The 18,436-nt window shown below is 39.7% G+C and overlaps 1 protein-coding gene across 1 annotated transcript in view; it reads left to right on the top strand.

Annotated features, from left to right (window-relative positions):
- COL11A1 (collagen type XI alpha 1 chain) overlaps positions 1-17,688 on the top strand; it is a 129,767-nt gene extending 112,079 nt beyond the window's left edge. Inside the window, exons 55-67 of the mRNA XM_087827736.1 lie at positions 167-220; positions 353-460; positions 900-953; positions 6,359-6,412; positions 7,331-7,438; positions 7,977-8,030; positions 8,132-8,167; positions 8,260-8,313; positions 9,601-9,850; positions 11,571-11,683; positions 13,067-13,135; positions 14,540-14,773; positions 15,976-17,688. Coding sequence (XP_087683862.1) covers positions 167-220; positions 353-460; positions 900-953; positions 6,359-6,412; positions 7,331-7,438; positions 7,977-8,030; positions 8,132-8,167; positions 8,260-8,313; positions 9,601-9,850; positions 11,571-11,683; positions 13,067-13,135; positions 14,540-14,773; positions 15,976-16,122 — 1,335 coding nt within the window. The 3' untranslated portion in view covers positions 16,123-17,688. The remainder of the gene's footprint in view (positions 1-166; positions 221-352; positions 461-899; positions 954-6,358; positions 6,413-7,330; positions 7,439-7,976; positions 8,031-8,131; positions 8,168-8,259; positions 8,314-9,600; positions 9,851-11,570; positions 11,684-13,066; positions 13,136-14,539; positions 14,774-15,975) is intronic.
- Positions 17,689-18,436: the final 748 nt, after the last annotated feature.

Genomic DNA, 18,436 nt, shown 5'->3' with positions numbered 1-18,436 from the left:
ATTTCTAGCTCAAAGCTTTCTCTTTGATACTTTAAATATTACGTTATGCAATATCAATGATTCTTTCCTACATCAGTTGGCGACAAGATTTAGAAATGTCAAGTTTTGTATGTCACAGGCGACTATGTAAATGCAGGAAGGAAACCTGAATATTTTATGTTTCCAGGGACCCCCGGGAGCTGCAGGCGCGGAGGGACGGCAGGGTGAAAAGGGTGCCAAGGTGAGGCGGTTCGACAGGTATTGTACACGCAGCGCATGCATACGCGGCGCAGCGTCCAGATGAGCACTGCTAACGAAGCAACAGGTGCCCTGCCGCGTTAGTCACGCGCGCGCCTATCGTGTTTTCTTACAGGGAGAAGCAGGTGCTGAAGGGCCTGCGGGGAAAACTGGCCCAGTTGGTCCTCAGGGACCTGCTGGGAAGCCGGGTCCAGAGGGTCTTCGGGGCATCCCCGGCCCTGTGGTGAGCATCTATGATGTTTTAGTTCTTTCTAAATGAAAATGTTCATGTCAGCACTATTTCATAAATTAGTGTGTGATGTTTAATGGGAATTCAGGAAATATTATGTAATAATGAAAATCTGAAATGTTTCCATGTGTCATTTATTTAATCAGTTCATGGTGAAAGTCTAATTCACAAGGCAGAGTAGAAGAGTAAGCCCTAAGATCTCGAAGATGTAGTATTTTTATACCTAGTCCATGCAGCTGTGTGCATGTGTGCCTAGGATAGACAAATGCACACAAAGGGAGGAGACTCGAGATTGCTTACGATATTTGCAGGAGTGCTCCATCTGAGGAACTCCACAGGCGATGGTTGCTTTCTTTTTTTGTGTATTTCCAAAATGAAAGTAAAATAAATGTCTGTTTTGTTGATTAAAAAATTGAATCAATTATTTTTATAGGGAGAACAAGGTCTCCCCGGAGCTGCAGGCCAAGACGGGCCACCTGGTCCTCTGGTGAGTAGCGTCCTTCCTGCTTAGAAAGGGAAACGTCCAGAAACAAAGTTGTTTATAAGCCAGAATAACTGCAATTGCAGCTCGTAAACTGGTCTGTATTTTGTACAATACTCAAGGAAGTATATTAGACCAAAAAAGAGGAAAATCACTTTAACGGATAGGTTATTTGGAAAATATGCCCCTTGATCAGCAGATCTTTCCTTTGTTCTGTTCCTTGGATGAAAAAAAAAAAAAATTTCCACTCTGAATAAAATGCCATTAATGGCCCGGCCAGTTCTTTTCCAAATACAGACAGTTCCCCCAAATGCGTGCGATTGCCCTGACTTTCCTGGCACTTCATTTAAAAGACTAGCGTTGGCCCGGTCCAACGGGGATTCCTCCACCAGATAAACTGTTCCCTTGGTGACTCATGCAGGCTGAGAGATAAAACAGTCACCCGCACTGGAGAAGAAAGGTAAGATTGTCACAGCTCTGAGGCTCCGTTACTACCGCAGGCTCTGTATGCAAACGACAGGCTTGGCAAATGCAATAAAGCGCTTGGTGGGCCGCTCAGCGTCCGTAGGTGGCGTTAATTCCAGGGGCACAGTGTGGCTGGATGGAGCGCACTCCAGGCGCCAAGCTATCCTCACTACAAATCTGGGCAGAAAGCAGGAATGCAGGTCTCGCCTTGAAAATCACTGCTCGCTACAGGACAGGTTCTATTAAGGTGGAGACATTTAAACTTCATTTTCCAGAAAGAGTTATGTGTAAAGGGATCGAATGATGGTAATTGGTTTAAATGGCCAAGTTCTTCCATAGAGTAACTTAAATTTTACAAACATGCTGCTGATCATGAACATGTTAATAATCTCAGAGACACACATACTCAGAAGCCATCAAAACTGGGTCTCACAGTCTTAATTATTCGGAGGAATTCAGGTCATTCCTTTTAGTAAAAATGTCACAAAACTTTCCTCTAACATACCAGATATTTCATAAGTGTTGCAGTTGATTTTGTAACTTTCTCTGAAAAGTTAAAGATCAGTTATTTTAGTAACTTAGTAAAAGTTATCAAGTTTTGAGTGGCTTCCACAGCAGGAGATTATCAAATCTGCACATGACCCCACTGGTCCAGCAAAAACTCCAGGTCTGCACTATGCAGGGAATATTCTACCTACATACAGTGAGCTCCTGACTGCAGAGTCTGCGCCTGGAAAAGAAAGCGTTCCACCTTAATGTCACCCTAAAATTTGCCAGAGATTTGTTTCTTGTTATTTCAGATTTTCCAATAAGTATTCTGACCTTTTTCCAGATGAAATAAAAAACATCATGCTGGAGATCTCCTCCGGCTCGTATTAAAAACAAAACCATCAGACACACCACCTGCATCCGACTCACATTAGTTTATATTTCTGACTCTTAAGTAAATGTGAGTTTAGGGGGCAAGGCCAGGGCCTAACAGCTCAGACCCTTTCAGGCAGAGAGTGATGTGAAAAGAATCAGAATTGAGAGCGTGGTGCCAGTCCTTCCGCAGCTGCTTGTTTTAAGGACATATTGTAGCTTTTCATAGCGCTTGACTGTGATAGGTAACTTTTTAAAAAATATGTTTTTATTGATTTCAGAGAGGAAGGGAGAAGGAGACAGAGATATAAACATCCATGATAAGAGAGTCATTGATCGGCTGCCTCCTGCACGCCCCCTACTGGGGATCGAGCGGGCATGTGCCCTGACCAGGAATCAAACCTCGATCTCCTGGATCCTAGGCCGATGCTCAACCGCTGAGCCACACCAGCTGGGTTGGAGGCAGTTTTTGATCGGAGCAAAAAGGAGTGTATTGTGGTCACTGGTGAAGGTCACTGACTCTAGAGCCAAGCTCCCTGGTTTCACAAACCAGCACTACCACTGACTTGCTGGGTGACTTTAGGAAAGTTATTGTCTTTTAAGCTTTAGGTGCCTCATCTATTATGGATGTTATGAAGTTTAAATGAATTATTTTAGAGTTTTTGTTTGTATGTTTGTTTGTTTGTTTGACTGTTTTTACTGATCTTAGAGAGAGAGGGGAAGAGAGAGAGAGAGGAAGAGAGAAACATCGATCGGCTGCCTCCTGCACGCCCCCAGGGATCGAGCCCACAACCGGGCATGTGTCCTGACTAGGAATCAAACCAGTGACGTCTTGGTTCACGGGTCTATGCTCAACCACCAAGCCGCACCAGCTGGGCTAATTATTTTAGTTTTTGAAGGCAGGATTAGCATCTCTGTTTTAGGTCCAAGCTTTTCATGTCTTCTTTCTTGTATATTCTTTCATTTTATTTGTTCCAGTGTGGCTGAAAAACTGCTCAGTGTTTATCTTTGGACAAATTCACTTTCATATTATCCCATATTCCCTCTTTTCACACATCGATTAATAGAAGATCTGATAGCATTACATTTCAAACCATCAGTGCCTGAATGAATGGTGGCGTGGGTGACTAAGCGGCAGTTTGAGTTTGTTCAGGCCTCACTGGAACGCTGCGAACAGGTGGAGATGGGTAGCACTCCACGGTGATTAAGCATGTTCAAACAACATGACGTTTGCTTTTTACCGAATTAAATATTATTTCGCAATACTGCATTCCAAATAAAGCCCAGGACCTGCAGTTTCTGAACCTGTTAAAGCGCCAGAGTTTTGAGATGTATATCAAAGCAAATATTCTGGAAAGCGCCATGCTGCAGGGGAGCGTGCAAACGGCTGTGTACTCTCCACGCTTAAGAATGTACCAGCCGCGTCTTCCTTCTCACTTTATTACTTATGAATTATGTATTTCCCTGGGGTTTTCCAATTTACAATATCCTAAAGGGGAAACAGAAACTGCGTACACTTGGAATAACACTTTTATATGCAGAGTTAATATTTTGATATGCTCCAGGTTCAGAGGGGTATTATAACTACTATTCATACCAGATCTTCCCCGATTTCTATTTGCAACTGATGAAAACGATAAAAGACTGATTCTGCCTGGCAAATTCCTCCTTAGATATCGTCTGTAATTTCATAAGATATTATCAGCTCAGAGGGATTAATAATAATTTCCTGTAACTCCTTCATGAATAATGTTTACAGAAACGATTTAAATTGCATTAGAAATAGAAAAAAAAAGTCTAGCGTATTTCTCATTAAGCCTGAGCTATTAGAATTCCTAGGATTTCTTTTTTGCCATTTTTGAAAGCTTGTGCTGTTAGAATGTGATGAGGAAGCTGACTGACAACCGTCTGTAGCAGAGCAAAAACGAATACTAATTAGTATTTACATTATACTTCATAGCCTATGCGGGGCTTTTGTAGGACTTGTGTTTCCTTCATTATCACAATCCTTAGACCTGGTTATTATTATTAGAATACCTTTATAAATAAAGCTCAGAGGTAATAAGTAACAGATCCAAGATTACGCAAGTCATGAGTGATGGACACGAGGCTGAAGGAAGCAGTCAGAATACTGATGCCGGCAAGCGGCCTCCCTACCCGTTTTCCCACCTACAGCAGCATTTCTATAAAGTGCATGGCATTCCTGGAAGGGTTTGAAAGTGAAATGAGAAGCGAAGAGAGAAAAAACCGAGCCTCTTCAAACAGCTTTGCATTATCAATCTAAAGAATGAATTTACTTTTAACAGACATATGCCAGTTTTAGCGATATCCTTAAATGTTTCCTGCGACTGGTCCACATGTTTGGTTCTTTCATGCAGCTATGTGGTTAGAGCTCCTTTTTCAAGCTTTCTTTTTGCCACTGCGTTCTAACATATAAAGTCTTCGGCATCTGTCCTGGTGGTGACGTGAGCTCCAGAAATTATCTGTTTCCATTACTTGTTTATACTATTTTTTATTTTTTATTTTTTTTAAATATACATCTTTATTGATTTCAGAGAGAGGAAAGGAAAGGGAGAGAGAGAGATAGAAACATCAATGATGAGAGTCATGGATCAGCTGCCTCCCGCACGCCCCCCACTGGGGATCGAGCCCGCAACCCGGGCCTGTGCCCTGACCGGGAATCGAACCGGGAGCCTGGATCCTAGGCCGGCGCTCAACCGCTGAGCCAGGCCCGGCCGGGCAGTATACTATTTCTTTGAAAATGTGCTATTGGGCAACATTATTTTCCAAACTAATGATTCCCTGGGCATGTCTGATGAGATCAGAGCAAGTGGATGAAAAACACATTCACCTAATTTTAAAATGATGAACCGAGTGCGGCTAAAGAGGTAATGTTTTTATTTTCTCGTAAATGAGCTCCTTTATGCTGCCGTGATTTGCATGTTGATGTAACTGGATTGGGGACCTAATGCCCCGGAGCCATGTTGCTCAGACCTTAATGAACATCAACCCTAAGAACCAGCTCGCTGGTCTCTAACGCCCGAATTTCAGGGCCTGGAGGCGGCCTAGCAATTCGCTTTCCTAATGAATTCACAGACAATGCTAATGCCGCTGGTCTGAGGACTGCACTTGAGATCAGCGATGACAGGGTGTCAATAAACTGGAGCAGCGACCCTCAACCTCTTTCATCGCATGGCACACAAACTAATTACTAAAGCTCTGCAGCATACCAAAAATATAGTATTTTTTGCTGATCTTGCAGAAAAGAAAAGGTATAATTTTGATTCACTCACACTGATGGCTATTGCGTTGGCTGTTGTCATTTTTTTATGACAGTCAAAGGGCAAAGGGCCTTATTTTGCACTGCCGTCATTTGTGGAGTACACAGATTTTTACATTAAGATGTTTGTTAGAAAGTCCTCAGTATAAATATTTCCATGGGGAGGGTAAGGACAGAGTTGGTCACTTAAAGTCATGCCACAGTTTTCAGAGATACGTAATTTAGCCTGAATGGTTGAACACCATACCCCTGAACTATAAAAAAAGGTTAAATTATTAAAATATAGAGATGATTATATGAAAAAAGTTACATTACCTTATTATTACTGGTACAAATCATTTAGATCAGAGAATCGATTCAGGAATTATAGCTAAAAATACTATCTTCGAAGTTTACTTAGGAGAAGTGTATTAACAGTGTATTGAGGTTTTTTAAAAAATTTTACTGGAAATATTGTAATCTTTGAATTTGAGTGTAGCACCAGAATGTTTGATTGAATAGATCTATTATTTGGAAGCCCCTTCTTTTAAAATTAGTGTAATTGAAAGTGTATTCTCACATTTCTGACTCCATATTTATTTAATCAAAATTATTATTATTATTGTGGTTAAATATTAAACCATAGAGTTTTAAATGTACAAAATTGTTTAGAGTTCTGAAAAATAAATACTGGTCACTGTTATTTTTTAAACTTTATCAAAATTAAGTGATCGAAGTTACCAAAACCAAACTTGCTCTGTGGGTACTAAGATGATTCTCTGATTCATACCGACTCTATACATGTTTATTATTTCTCATTATTTAGGGACCTCCTGGATTACCTGGTCTCAAGGGTGACCCCGGCTCCAAGGGTGAGAAGGTGAGAATAAAAGTTTGTGTCATTACAATTTTGAGATCTTAATAGCAGAGGCAATAATTTTGTAGATTAAAATCACTCAAAAGGAAATTTCAAAGAATATCTTCATTGTTCTAACCAAGGAAAGAGCTGTCAGTCCTTAGCTCTCCAGGATACATTTAGAGACGAAAAAATATACAAAGTTACATTACCTTATTATTACTTGTACAAATAATTTAGATAAGAGAATCAATTCAGGAATTATAGCTAAAATTCAAAGTGAAAAATGCATGAGAATTCAGTGTTATGTTTCCTCAATGTCCCCTGAAGGAACCATATGGAAACAGCATATGGTTATACTAAAATAAGTTCAGAAAATAAACATCAGGAATAACAAAATGCCCATTTTTATGCTTTTAAACATGGAAATAAAAATTTGAACAGAATATCTTTCAAACAGTAATTTGAGCTCCCTAAATGTATACTGAGTTGCACTAAGTAATTAAAGAAAATAAGCCTCTTTCAGAATGGCATTAATATTTTTGGATTGTTTTTAAGTTTCCGAATATCTTTTAAAGACTGCACCATCTCTGAAGGATAGAAATCATTTCGCATAAAATAAGATGCTTATTAAAACAATGAATTTTCAGTTGTTTACTTCACCAGTATCACAGATGGTCCCTACTGGGCTTTCAGTTGAGGGAAGGGATTCCCTTTAAGTAAATGAAACACTGAAGCTGGTGTTTTTAGGAAGCTGTAAGGATCCTCTCAGGGACGAGCAAAGGCTCTCAATCCTGGGTCCTTTTCAGAAAGTTCAGGTTTCTTATCTAAATGTTCTACTTGTATGTTCCATAAATTTAATGTGCAATTATTTTATGACTATAATTTATGATATGGTTGTAGTTTGTATATTGTTAAACGTCTTTTCCATGCCTTCCCCAGGGGCACCCTGGTTTGATTGGCCTGATTGGGCCTCCAGGAGAGCAAGGTGAAAAGGGGGATAGAGGCCTCCCTGGGACCCAAGGATCTCCAGGAGCAAAGGGCGATGGGGTGAGTTAAGACAAAAATTCGTTTCCCATCCTTCCCAAGTACACGCACACACACCTGCACACACACACACCTGCGCACACACACACCTGCGCACACACACCTGCACACACAGACACCTGCACACACACACACAGGCTCAGTCCTTCAAACTTGACCAAGGGAGTGATTTAGAGCGTCTTTGTTCTAATCTCCTTGAGTCAGTAAATTTCAAAGAGAAATTTATTTCACCTTAAAATAAATAAATTAAAACTAAGACAAGTTAGAATCACAAAAATTACAGTTCAGTAGTTAATTGCACTCACATGTATTGATCTCCAGCACATACAAATCATTATTCTGAAGGCTGCAGGAACATAAATATATATGGAGACATGGAAGCAAAATAGGAAAAAAACAGATTATCTTGCAAAGTTCTTCCTTAGATTTACAGTGGAAAATGTAAGCTATTCTCACGTGTTCTTGCATTCTCTAAATTTTGCACACTGTGAAAATGGAAACACGGAGAAGAACTCTCTAACTTGGATGGTTCTCTCTACAGGGAATTCCAGGTCCTGCTGGTCCCATAGGTCCACCTGGTCCTCCAGGGTTACCAGTAAGTACCAGGAAATAAGAATTTGATAAAGTAAACTTACAGATATACCAAAGGGACACAACCCTCCTTGTTTTTATGTCATTTGCTTTTTCATTTTCTAGGGCCCTCAAGGTCCGAAGGGTAACAAAGGCTCCACCGTAAGTACCTGGGCCTGTGGAGCCTCACTTTCCCCTGCAGCCCACTCCAGCGCCTGCCCTCTGTTTATCCTGTTCCTTTTCCTCCCCGACAGGGACCTGCTGGCCAGAAGGGGGACAGCGGTCTTCCAGGGCCTCCGGGGCCTCCGGTAAGTGCACGGGGACAAGAGCGGTATCGGCAGTTAGGGTCCTGAGCCCGCTGATGATGCCTCTGTGTTTATGAGGAGGAGACGGCACGTCCTGTCCGAGTGTGGCTTCCAGGGGACGGCAGCCACCTTCGTGACGTGCTCAGTCTACACCCAGCGCCTGTCCTCTCCCTGGTTTCACTCTTTGAATATAGACACCTTCCTTATATCCATCCATATTCTAAGAGTCATTTGAGAAGGTCATATATTTTTATGTCAGATTTTCATGAAAGCAACTGATGACCTGCCACAAAGATACATTTATATCTGACACTCAAGGAAAACAGCTCAGAGAGTTGGCATTTTTTCCCTCCTGCATATCACGGCGGTAATAAATGCAACATTAATGACCACCTCGTACGAACGCTGACGTTTTCCTGGTGTCACGACTATTACGTGATCGATCCACGGGGGAAATTTTAGGCTTCTGTCTTGAGTTTGCTTCTGAATTATATGGGTCTTAGTGCTGGGGCTGCAACCACAAATTAGGTGGTTTCAACAACAGGAGCTCACCACCCAGCAGTTCCAGAGGCCCAGGTCCAAGAGCAGAGCGTCAGCAGCACTGGTGCTTCCCCAGGGCTCTGGGGAAGGTCTGGTGGAGATCACTCGCCTTGGCGTGGGGACGGCTGTCTTCTTATGTCTCTCCACCTTGTCTCTGTCTATGGGTGTCTCTGTGCCCCAGTCTCCCCTTTTCATAAGGATGCGAGTCATAGTGGAATAGGACCCACACTCCTCATCTTTCATAGTTACTTAACTAATTATATCCACAGCAACCCCATTTCCAAATAAGTCTTACTCGGAGGTACTGGAGTTCCAGATTCCTACACGATTTTTTGTGGGACACAATTCAACCCAGAATGATATGGATTAATTATTTAGTGCAGTTCTACTCTTACATGTATGTAAATTCAAGTCTGCTTGTATTTATTTTAAGTTTGTTCATTCATGAAGATTTAAGTTATAAATATTTGAAATAAGCTAATGTGTATTTGTAAAATATTAAAGTATCATAATATAAATTATTATCAAGCACAATAGACAACTCACTAGATAGCACAAGAACCTTTAAGTGGTGTTTTCATCCTCAGAGACTAAAATCTAATGGCATGTAAATGAGGACTGATTAATAAACAAGAAAATAGGGCATCCAATGAATGTCCACATAAATGCTTAGACATCACCGGTAATAACTAACATCTGCAGAACATTGAACCTTAGGAAACAATGACATGTACGTCATCTCTCTCACAGGGTCCACCTGGCGAAGTCATTCAGCCTCTACCCATCCTGTCACCCAAAAAAACAAGACGACACACGGAGGGCATGCAAGCCGACGCGGGGGATACTATTCCTGATTACTCGGACGGCATGGAGGAAATATTTGGTTCCCTCAATTCCCTGAAACAGGACATCGAGCACATGAAGTTTCCAATGGGGACTCAGACCAACCCAGCCCGGACGTGCAAAGACCTACAGCTCAGCCACCCTGACTTCCCAGATGGTACGTTAATAATACATGACAAAGCCAATGTACCAAGCCTCTCAGCTACCGAGGTGCGTTGTCAGCTCATTAATTCTCGTTAAGTGTTTAATACAGTCTCCAAATAAAACAAAAGCCAACGATTTATTAACTCCAATCTTGTAGACAGAAGAAGTCATTTACGCTGCGTAATGCAAGATCTGCTTTGGAAAATCCATGTCTGTTAAATAAGGGTTCATTAAATCATGATAAGATCATTTTGAGATGATTATAGGTAACACAGATGTACTTTGCTTTGTAATAATAATTGTAGAACGAGTTTTATGTGTGCACACATATGTGCATATTACTATATCATTATTTATATACTCTACACTAACTTGCTCTACATTAATATGAGTAAAATTAACATGATTAAATAGCGTCACTGAATATTTGATCCAACGAATAGAATATTTAAGAATTAAAATAGCTTGGAGCAAAAATGTATTTCATTGATCCACAAATAACCAAAGCAACTGTGAACAATTTATTTGTAATAATAATAATGATAATTTATTTAAAAACCTTAACATACCCATTCTGAGAAGGCAATGGTTTCAAGTACCCTACGTTAGTTGACAAAAGTCACACCATTACCCAACTAGCGAGCGGCAGGCAGCTCTCCATCTGAGCTTAAACCTCCCACTTTATGTGCGAGCACTTGGCCACTCTTTCTACTCTTGAGACAATATTATTTAGCCCTGTCAGTCACCTGATTAAAGTTGTAACAGACCTAAATAACTCAGTTCAGTTGGAAAAGTCTAATGCGATTCTGAAGCAGCCAGCACCACAAAGGGAGAGCATCGTAAACGCCCCCGACTAAAGCAAGCACAGCCTGCTAGAATGAAGACACAGGTAGCTTATTCGTGGCTCTATCCAAACTGATACCCAAGGTCTTCAGACGTATAATATGTTTATTTGAAAAAGGTATGTTTAGTTCAATATTTCAGTGATTTATAAAGAGAGTGACCCAGACTTCCGATCTAGCTGATGAAGGGAATCACATATCATTGAAAGTCAAACATAGTGTGTCCTGAGGTATAAAACAGCACATGACTAGTTAGTTACAACCTGAGCCGTCAAGACAACATTTCGTAAACTTTGGGAGTGGAAAGTTCACTGCAGATCATAGTTCCCTGTGGTCCCCGTATAATAATGACTTTATTAATTCTTCAGTGTGGTAATTATTATATTTATTTATTAGTTATTTAGTGGTACCAGGCACTGCTTTCATGGAGAGATGCACAAACAGAAGGGACAATGCCCTTGGGCTGTATTATCTAATGATGGAGTAAAGCCCTAAGTATTAATAACAGCAGGTTAGGACATACTGTGAAAACACTGGGTATTTAGTAAACTAAGGGATGATCCCATTTTCTAATTTAAAAAAGTAAATATTTAAGGAGGTGACATTGAAGCTGAACCTAAATGCAACAGGTGTGCTAGGAATAAAAAAGGGTGTCCCTGCAGAGGGTCTGGGGCACATGCACAGCTTTGAGGCAGACAGAACAAATGTCATTCTTTAACTGTTTAAACATGGACCCCAAGGTGACTAGAAGCATAAAGGAAGATTCCTGTGGGAAAAGATCGATGAATGTTTCTTTTACCGTATTTCTCTCTCTCATAAAATTGGACATATAATGCATTTGATTCTAGACCTATGTTGACTTGCCCATGACATATTTTTCCCTCTTGCTAGGTGAATATTGGATTGATCCCAACCAGGGATGCTCAGGAGATTCCTTCAAGGTTTACTGTAACTTCACATCTGGCGGGGAGACGTGCATTTATCCAGACAAGAAATCGGAGGGAGTAAGTGCCAGGCTGTGTTGGTGGTGACTGCTGACCGTCCCTGCCATGTTTTTGCAATATTGAACTAAACAGAAAAATTACCTTGTCGTATTTTCATTTTTCTGCTTTTCTTACAGGGTAATTAGAGCTTCCCATTTGCATAAACATGAATAAGGCACCCAGAGGATGCATGGAGTTGACAAATACTTCTCTCCTGTATTTTTTTACCCACATGCATTCTTGTTGCACCTGTTTGCTCTCTAAAATCTATGGCTTTCCATGACACAGCACAGCTGACGCTCAGACTTCAGTGCCTGCCTAGTGTTCTCAGTCCACTTGCCACACGGTAGACCTCCCAGCTGTGTATCATGCTGAAAATACACGATTTCTTTTATATAAAAGAGGAGTATTTTCTGCACATGCATACTTTTAAATGTTTGTCTCTTCAAACCCATTTCTTGAATTTTCACCTGGCAGTGTCAATATATTTGATTTTGATCTTTTAGAACTGAAGGATAATTAGCAATATAAGGAAAGATTTTTTTCACTGGCATAGTTATAGTCTCCAAACGTGGTGCAGGTGGGAAATGTTGCCTTTATTTATGTTTTTGGAATAAATAAAATTTTTCTTAGTAAATGATGTGGGTTTACAGAGGCACAGAAACTCCTTAAGTCAAAACAAATGGCTTTATGTGATCTCCTTGGGAGAGAAGTAAAGGGTGGAGAGTCAGGGCAGGAGACAAAGCAACTTCTGTTTCCCACCTGAACTTGAACTCGGCAGGTGGCAAAGCCTCATAAATCTCCTCTATCCCCTAAAGACCTTTGGGGAAATGGAAAATGCCTCCCCTTATGCTGATGACTCAAATTCCCTACAGTGAGGCCTTAGGACCGTCATATACTGCTGATCTTTGCAAAGAGAAACTATAAAGGCGGATCTATAAACAATTCTAACCCTCCTTCCCAGCAGGGAATGAATGCCTAGGCTTGCTTCCCGCCAATGGTTTTCCGTAGCATCCGGCCCTCAGCTGCTGGCTGGATGCTTCCAGGAGGCCCGCCTTGGCTATGAAATGCTGACGGTACCTGCCAGGGGGCTGATGCCAACCGCATTGTGAGGGTTTCCTCTGCAAGGGGTTACCTGCGAGTTCCAGCAGTGTCCCCTAAGTCCTCAGCGATGCCGTTACCAGATTATTCCCCCTTCTTTTTTCCCCGAGCAATTAAAGGCAACAGGAAGACACTGGGAATTCACAGGATCCATGTCAAATGTTGCACTTTGTGTCATTTTGTATAATCCAGAGAAGACCATTTGTAAAGTCCCCGAGCCTCTCAGTCTTACTAAAAATGTGCACAAATATTACTGTTCATAATTTTTACCTACTGTCTGATTCTCCTGCTCTTTTGCAACAGGTAAGAATTTCATCATGGCCAAAGGAAAAGCCAGGAAGCTGGTTTAGTGAATTTAAGAGAGGAAAACTGGTATGTTATTACCGCAACATGAAATAGTATATCTTGAACTTTGTGACTGAAGCTCAAATGAAACATCTCTTGACACTGACTGTGATTAACTTACACTAAGCAGGACCTCATGTGTTCTTTAGTTTTAGCCGTCTATATCGCTTTGACTACTGTGGTATAGACTTTAGAGAAGTCTAAAAATTTTCTATCGTAATAAATGGAAATATACTAAATTTACTAATATCAATAAAATATACATTTGATTAAGTACCTGAGATAGACATCATAAAAATGGATTATGTAAGAAATACCAGATATAGAGAATATATCTATTTAGTATCTTTGACTCTTAACAATTTCATTTTCTCTCTGCTTGAAACCTAATTTATTCTTTGTTCTTCATTCCGAATAAGATTTCATTTCAATATAATCTGGGTGAATTTCTTAATTTTTTAAAAGAATAGAAGTTTATATGTCTCAGCTGAGCCCAGATATTTTGATAATACCCCATAAAACAATTTTTAAAGTTGGTAAAAGAGACAGTTTCTAATACTTTGCAATTAAGACTATTTTCCTGTTCTAAATGCAAAGTAAAAAGTTACTGATTCAGCACATATTCACTTGCATCTTCTCGGGCATTGTGCCTGCTGCTGGTAATACATTGATGAGTAAGTACATCAGCTAAGGATGGAAGAGCGGGCAGGTCTGTGCTGAAAATTAGACGGGAAATGCCTTAGAGGACGGGCCCCAAGTGAGAAAAGCAGGAACGTGTTTAAAAATTTGGTTCCAGTAGATACACCATGAAATTTTTAAAGGAGCGGGCGAAATCAAGCAACATAAAAATAGTTAACTTCTATGTTGCACTGAGATTCCCCAGTTTTCATTGTTTTACCATTTTACCTATTTAAAAAGATACAGAAATGCAAGGAAAGGTTTTTGGGAGACAAAAGCAATTTTTTTTTTCAATTTTTACTGATGAAGAAACTGAAGCATTGAAATAAAGTGAGTTTTCAAAGATAAGTAGTGCTTCCAGTAACCCAGGTGGGAACACAATCCCTACTGCATGAAATCCTGTCTCTGAGTCTTCTGACCCTCAATTCACATTTTTTCTGAGCCTTTATAAAATATATCATTGTTTATTTTATTTTATTTTTTCCATCACCACTTAGCCCCTCAATGCCCTCTTCCACCTCCACCCGCTGCCCCCCCAATCACCACACTGTTGTCCATGTCCATGAGTTCTCTCTCTTTTGTTTCTGTTTTGCTCAATCCACACTTTCTTCCATTACATAAAAATGGGCCCGAGGATCCACCCACATGCTTCTCGAATCACACAGTTCACTGTCAAGAGGGTTGCTATTCTTTTAGGACCTAAGAGAGGAGAAGAGTCTTGACTGATACGTCTTTTGATATTTTTATTCCCAGCTCTCCTATCTCGACGTCGAAGGCAATTCCATTAACATGGTGCAGATGACCTTCCTGAAGCTGCTGACGGCATCGGCTCGGCAGAATTTCACCTACCACTGCCATCAGTCCGCAGCCTGGTACGACGCAGCCTCGGGGAGTTACGGCAAAGCCCTTCGGTTCCTGGGGTCGAACGACGAGGAGATGTCCCACGACAACAGCCCGTACATCAAAGCGCTGCATGATGGCTGTGCGGTGAGTACGAGGGGAGGCAGGCGGAGCCTTCGGTGTGGCCCCGAGTCAGGCGTCTCATATGAGAACTGTGAAGTCTTCATGCTTAACACTGACGTGGTGAAATACAGAATATTAGAAACCACTGACAGTCTCTCTCTCTCTCTCTCTCACACACACACACACACAGGAACTCTGAGACACACAGATAGACACAACTTTAAAGCCATAACAGAAGGTAATCTTGGGTCCTGTTGTTATTTTTATGGAATTATTCTTAATATTTGAATACTGTTGAGGTTAGTTATTCTTGAAATGAAAAAAAAAATTCTAAAGTCTTATTTCTTTTGCCTCTTTATTAATCCATGGTTTTAAAATGACAGATGAAGGAATCACCGTTATACCATTTAGACCATAGGCACTTCTTGCCTGTGTTTTGTTTATAAGGGGCTTGTGGATTGGTACTTCCGCCCAGCAGTTTAGACTATCTATCATTTACCTTGTTTTACCCTCTGGAACTATCTGTTTCACACATGTGGGAGTTCCATGTAAGAAAATGGCCCACAGAGTACCCCAAAAAGCCCATTGTTTTAGCTGATGACTGAAGAGAAGTCACAGTTACAAGTAAACAGGGCCATGCCTTCAACAAAGTGAACAGGTACACATGGATCAGATAAGAGAAAGGGAAGCAGATGAAAGGAGTAAGTAAGTGTTTGGGGTTTTTCCAGGAGTAACCTATTGGTCATTAGTCACAAAATTCATATATACCAGCAGAAATGCTCTGACTTTTGACCTCTTGCATTATAATTCCTATGTTCAAATTTTTCTTACAAAAATTTGACTAACCTATCTTAATTATGATTATAATCATAAAGATATATTATTTACATAGGGGTATAACCCAATACCAACATCAGTTTTCCTATTAAACTGTATTTATCAATTCAGTAAGAATCTCTCCAGCTGAGCAATAATATATTAGAGTATTAAGGCTGAGTGATTATAGCTAAATATGAAATGTAGTTGTCAGCATTCAGAATGTAAGGCCCCATCTGAGATTAGTGACAACAAGAGCTCACTGTTACACCGAAGATGGCAAATTAGTTCTTCCACTCTCCTCTCCCTTGTCTTCCTACTTCTATCCAGAGGCTTCAGAAAAAAATAACATGCATGTTAAAACTGTAATGTGATTGTATAACTTTTTCAATTTCTGCTTAACTTTACAGTCCAGAAAAGGCTATGAAAAGACTGTGATTGAAATCAATACACCGAAAATTGACCAAGTCCCTATCGTTGATGTAATGATTAATGACTTTGGTGATCAGAATCAGAAGTTTGGATTTGAAGTTGGTCCCGTTTGTTTTCTGGGCTAAGATTAGGAAGAATGACAGATGAAATCAACAGAAAGTATACCTTGGTGCCACCCACCCATTTGATGCCACATGCGAGTTTTGAGTAAGGATGGCATAGAAAACACCTCGTTACCTATGTCTGTACCAGTTAGGAAGTACTGATGCCCTCGGGGGGGCAGAATCACATGACGGAAGCTTTGAAAATCATTTAAAAAATAAGATAGTGTGGCTGAGATGGAAACAAGCCTTATTTCGATTCCCAGTTTTCACTTCTCCTTTCCCTATCTGGATTTCTTTGGTGCTGTAGAAAAAAAAAAAAGAGAGAGAAATATATATTCATAAAAGATATGGTGCTCATTTCCATCCATGAAGGATGTGCTAAAACAGTGTGTTTAATAAATTGTAATTATTTTATGTACAGTCCTATACTGTTATCTGTGTCCATTTCCAAAACTTGCACGTGTCTTCAAATTCCGTCTGACTCGAATTTTACGACAATCGCAGAACTATGATGGCAATAAATATATGTATTATGAAAAAAATAAAGTTGCAATTTCTGACGGCTCTAACTCCATTTCTTTGATTGATAATAAAATGCCTTTGTATATATCGACGTTGAAGGGTTCAGTTATTCGATGCCGCCCACAAATTTCTCAGAGGTGCAGAAACCTGGAAGACTTTTTGGAAGCACACTCCGATCGACTCCTCTCCACTGACAGTAACTTTGATGAATTTCGGCCAAATATGTGCATTTTGATACCTTTGCAGTGCTATACCTCAACTTTTCTCTTTCCAGAGTCCAGGATGTCACAGGTTACTTGTATATATGGAAAATGAGCACGTTTATATTTTTTGGACAGGAAAATGCGTACGAGAAGCTGTTTTAAAAACACAGATGCCTCCACCAATCAGATGTACAATTTTGTTACTACCTTATCGCACCTCTTGTTTGCAGTGTGCTTCGATCATGCAGGTTTAATATTAAAAGTGGGAAGCTAAGCAATTATTTATGAATATGTTTGATGTTATACTTTTTAAACAACCAACTTCTTGAATTGGATTCTGAGTTGCATATTTTAATAGTCTCCAAAAATTATTTTACCTGCACCTACCTGCCCAACAAATATTTCTTTCCTTTCAAGATAATAGCATTCATTATTGGACCTAGCTAATCCGTAAATAACATATGATGGACTGTTACTGACGGTGCTTGTTTTAAAAGTCATACTTATTAAAATCAGTCAAAACATTTTTCCCCCCACTAAGGCATTTTCTTTCAGGCAGCTTGAAATAGCAGTAAAATTTAAAAATTACAAATTGAACTCTGTATCTATTTTAAGTAATATATGTAAGACTTGAAAATAAATGTTTTATTATTTCTTATATGAAGTGTTAAATTAATTGATGCCAGATTTCACTGGACCATTTTCAACTGATAATTTATCACGAAAGAGCCTGCCTGTATTGTTGACTTTAAAACGTGGACGTGTGTCATTCAGAAGTTCTTATATTTTTTGAAATTAAGTTTGTAAATGTCCTTTCAAGAAGGGAGATATGAATCGTATAAATAAACTCAACTCTTGTCTACCTGGGTTGGTCATTCTCTTTCTTAACTAGGTTTCAAATTACTCTCAATTGCAGAAAAGGCTTTCGATTCTGTGTGTTGACCATCCAGGTTAGAATTGTTTTACATTTTTGAGAAATAGTATCCTTCAGAGATAAGTCGCTTAAATTCTCCAGGTGTTTAGAACAAAACACTACATGGTAATACTCTATTTGCAAAATGAAATTAGGTTACATTTACAGTTTCAAACAGATACTTCTCATAATTAAACATTTTGCAAAGTCTCAAACATAGGTACACAATTTTAGCATTAGAATTATTTCCAGAACTTTAACTTGAAACAGTCTCTAAATCATATATCAAATAATATTGTTAATTGAAGAGGGAATTCATACATCAGACAACTTACTGATCTACTTTGGGAGAGCTGTACTACTTGTCCATTTAAACAAATAGCCTCAAATTTGGCACTCAATAGATTTAAAGAATAAATAACAGAATCACCTGTCCTTTCCTATTCCTTTTATGGATGGATATGGTCTTCTGCCTAGAATCATATTTTTTTTCTCCCTTATAATTGATTTAATCCAGACAAAACAAAGCTCAGTGGAGTGGAAAAAGCATATTCTATGTATAAGTTATTCATGTGGAAACCATGAATAATACTGACTTCGCAGCATGGGTGCATCCTGGGCCAGAAGTACAGAAATTTAGTCTCTCTTTAAGAAAGTAGTATAAAATTACTAATACAAAAAAAGCCCACAGAAGTCA

Source organism: Miniopterus natalensis, chromosome 19 (assembly GCF_054644295.1).
Source record: "Miniopterus natalensis isolate mMinNat1 chromosome 19, mMinNat1.hap1, whole genome shotgun sequence".
Classification (NCBI taxonomy): domain Eukaryota; kingdom Metazoa; phylum Chordata; class Mammalia; order Chiroptera; family Miniopteridae; genus Miniopterus; species Miniopterus natalensis.
Note: the sequence above shows the minus strand (reverse complement) of the source record. Positions and strands in the feature narration are given on the sequence as shown.